The 1563-nt window shown below is 37.9% G+C and overlaps 1 protein-coding gene across 1 annotated transcript; it reads left to right on the plus strand.

The window, feature by feature from the left end:
- Positions 1-212: 212 nt before the first annotated feature.
- On the plus strand, positions 213-1343 carry LOC106053526 (uncharacterized). Its single transcript, XM_013209085.2, has one exon. It carries the CDS (start codon positions 213-215, stop codon positions 1341-1343), a length of 1131 nt encoding a protein of 376 aa, XP_013064539.2.
- The last annotated feature ends 220 nt before the right edge of the window (positions 1344-1563 follow it).

Consider the following 1563-nt stretch of genomic DNA (forward strand, 5'->3'; position numbering starts at 1 on the left):
ATTATAAAAAGGCCAAGTTTACTTGGAAGAAAGGAATGAAACGGTTCAAAAAACGAATTCAAGACTTTACTAATAGTTCAACACTTGCAATCAGGTGTATGCTAAAACACACAAACACATTGGCTTTAAACAACAACAACTAGTTAGAAACGATTCAAACAACTGACTCAGACTAAATTATTTTGTATGATTCCAACTTCGCTACCTTGACAATGGCGGACACAAACAATACTAGTGTGTATATTAATGGTGACTGGATCAACGAGTCTGCTTCTTATTTCATAAGCGTAATTGTTTTACAACTTTCAATCAAAGTCCCCGCAAGAGTGTTTGGAATGGTCACTAACATTATGGCACTGGTCACGTTTTGCAGAAGTGGTCTGAGCGATGGTATATCTGTTTGCTTCATGGCCTTGACCTTGTCCGATAAACTGTGCCTTCTCTCGAATCTCCTGGCTTCCATATTGGGATATTTAGACCTAGAAGTCCGTGTCAAACCTTACATAGACCTGTACTACGTCAGCTACATCTTTCCATTCTACGGTCTCCTGTTCTACAACATCTCCACATCAATCACAGTGTTTCTAGCTATACAAAAATGTTGCTGTATTTCTTTACCTTGGAACTTCAAAAGTTACTTTTCAAAACGTCGCTGTGTGGCTGCAGTCTGTTGTATCTATCTGTCAGGTTTTATTTTGTACGTTCCGTTTACAGCTACAGCGTTCCCTTTCGTGGAAGCCTTTGATTTGACCACGAACTCGACCAGACTGACCTTTGCATGGTCAGCAGTTTACTTACAAGACGTTTTCCCCGTGCTCAAAGCTATCAACTACATCTCTATACCTTTTATAGCTGAAATCCTTGTGTTGATAAGCACTGTTGTATTAGCCACTAAACTGAAAGAATCGGTCAAGTTTCGTGACTCGATGTCCGGAAAGACAATTACAACTCGAAACTCAGGCAATTGTTATTGTTCGCCGAGTCTTCTAATTCACTCCCCTGAAACATCCAATTTCTCAACGCATTCGGTGGCCCAAAAATATAAGATTAAAAACTACAAGGCGCAGCCAATGACAACCAAGGAGTTGAGAGCAACTCAAGCTGTGAACGTCGTCGCCATTTTGTTCGTTGCCAGCAACTCTCCGGACGTCATTGTGTACTTGGCGTCACTTCTGTCACCGAAATTCTCAGCTTTTGGTCTTTATCACAACACTTTTAAATTGTGCATTGAACTTCAGGATCTTCTTCACGTCTGTAACCTATCAGTGAATTTGTTTATTTACTTAAAGTTCAACACTAAGTTCTATAAAACTTTCAAGGCCTTGATTCTTCAGAGTGGTTAATTCTTAGTCTCACTTGTTTTTTTCGACTAACTTTACGATTAATTATTCAAGAACTACCTGAGACATGTGATTTTTTATAAACCAAGCCATTAGAATTCTAAAAAATATTATAAAACAAAGTACTTTTACATAGGCAGCAATCATAAATGATTAATTTATTACTAATTTGGATAATGTCTTTTTTTTTTTGTAAACATTGTGTTGAGTTTGTTGCACGTTT

This window comes from Biomphalaria glabrata, chromosome 9 (genome assembly GCF_947242115.1).
Source record: "Biomphalaria glabrata chromosome 9, xgBioGlab47.1, whole genome shotgun sequence".
NCBI classification, from domain to species: Eukaryota; Metazoa; Mollusca; class Gastropoda; family Planorbidae; genus Biomphalaria; species Biomphalaria glabrata.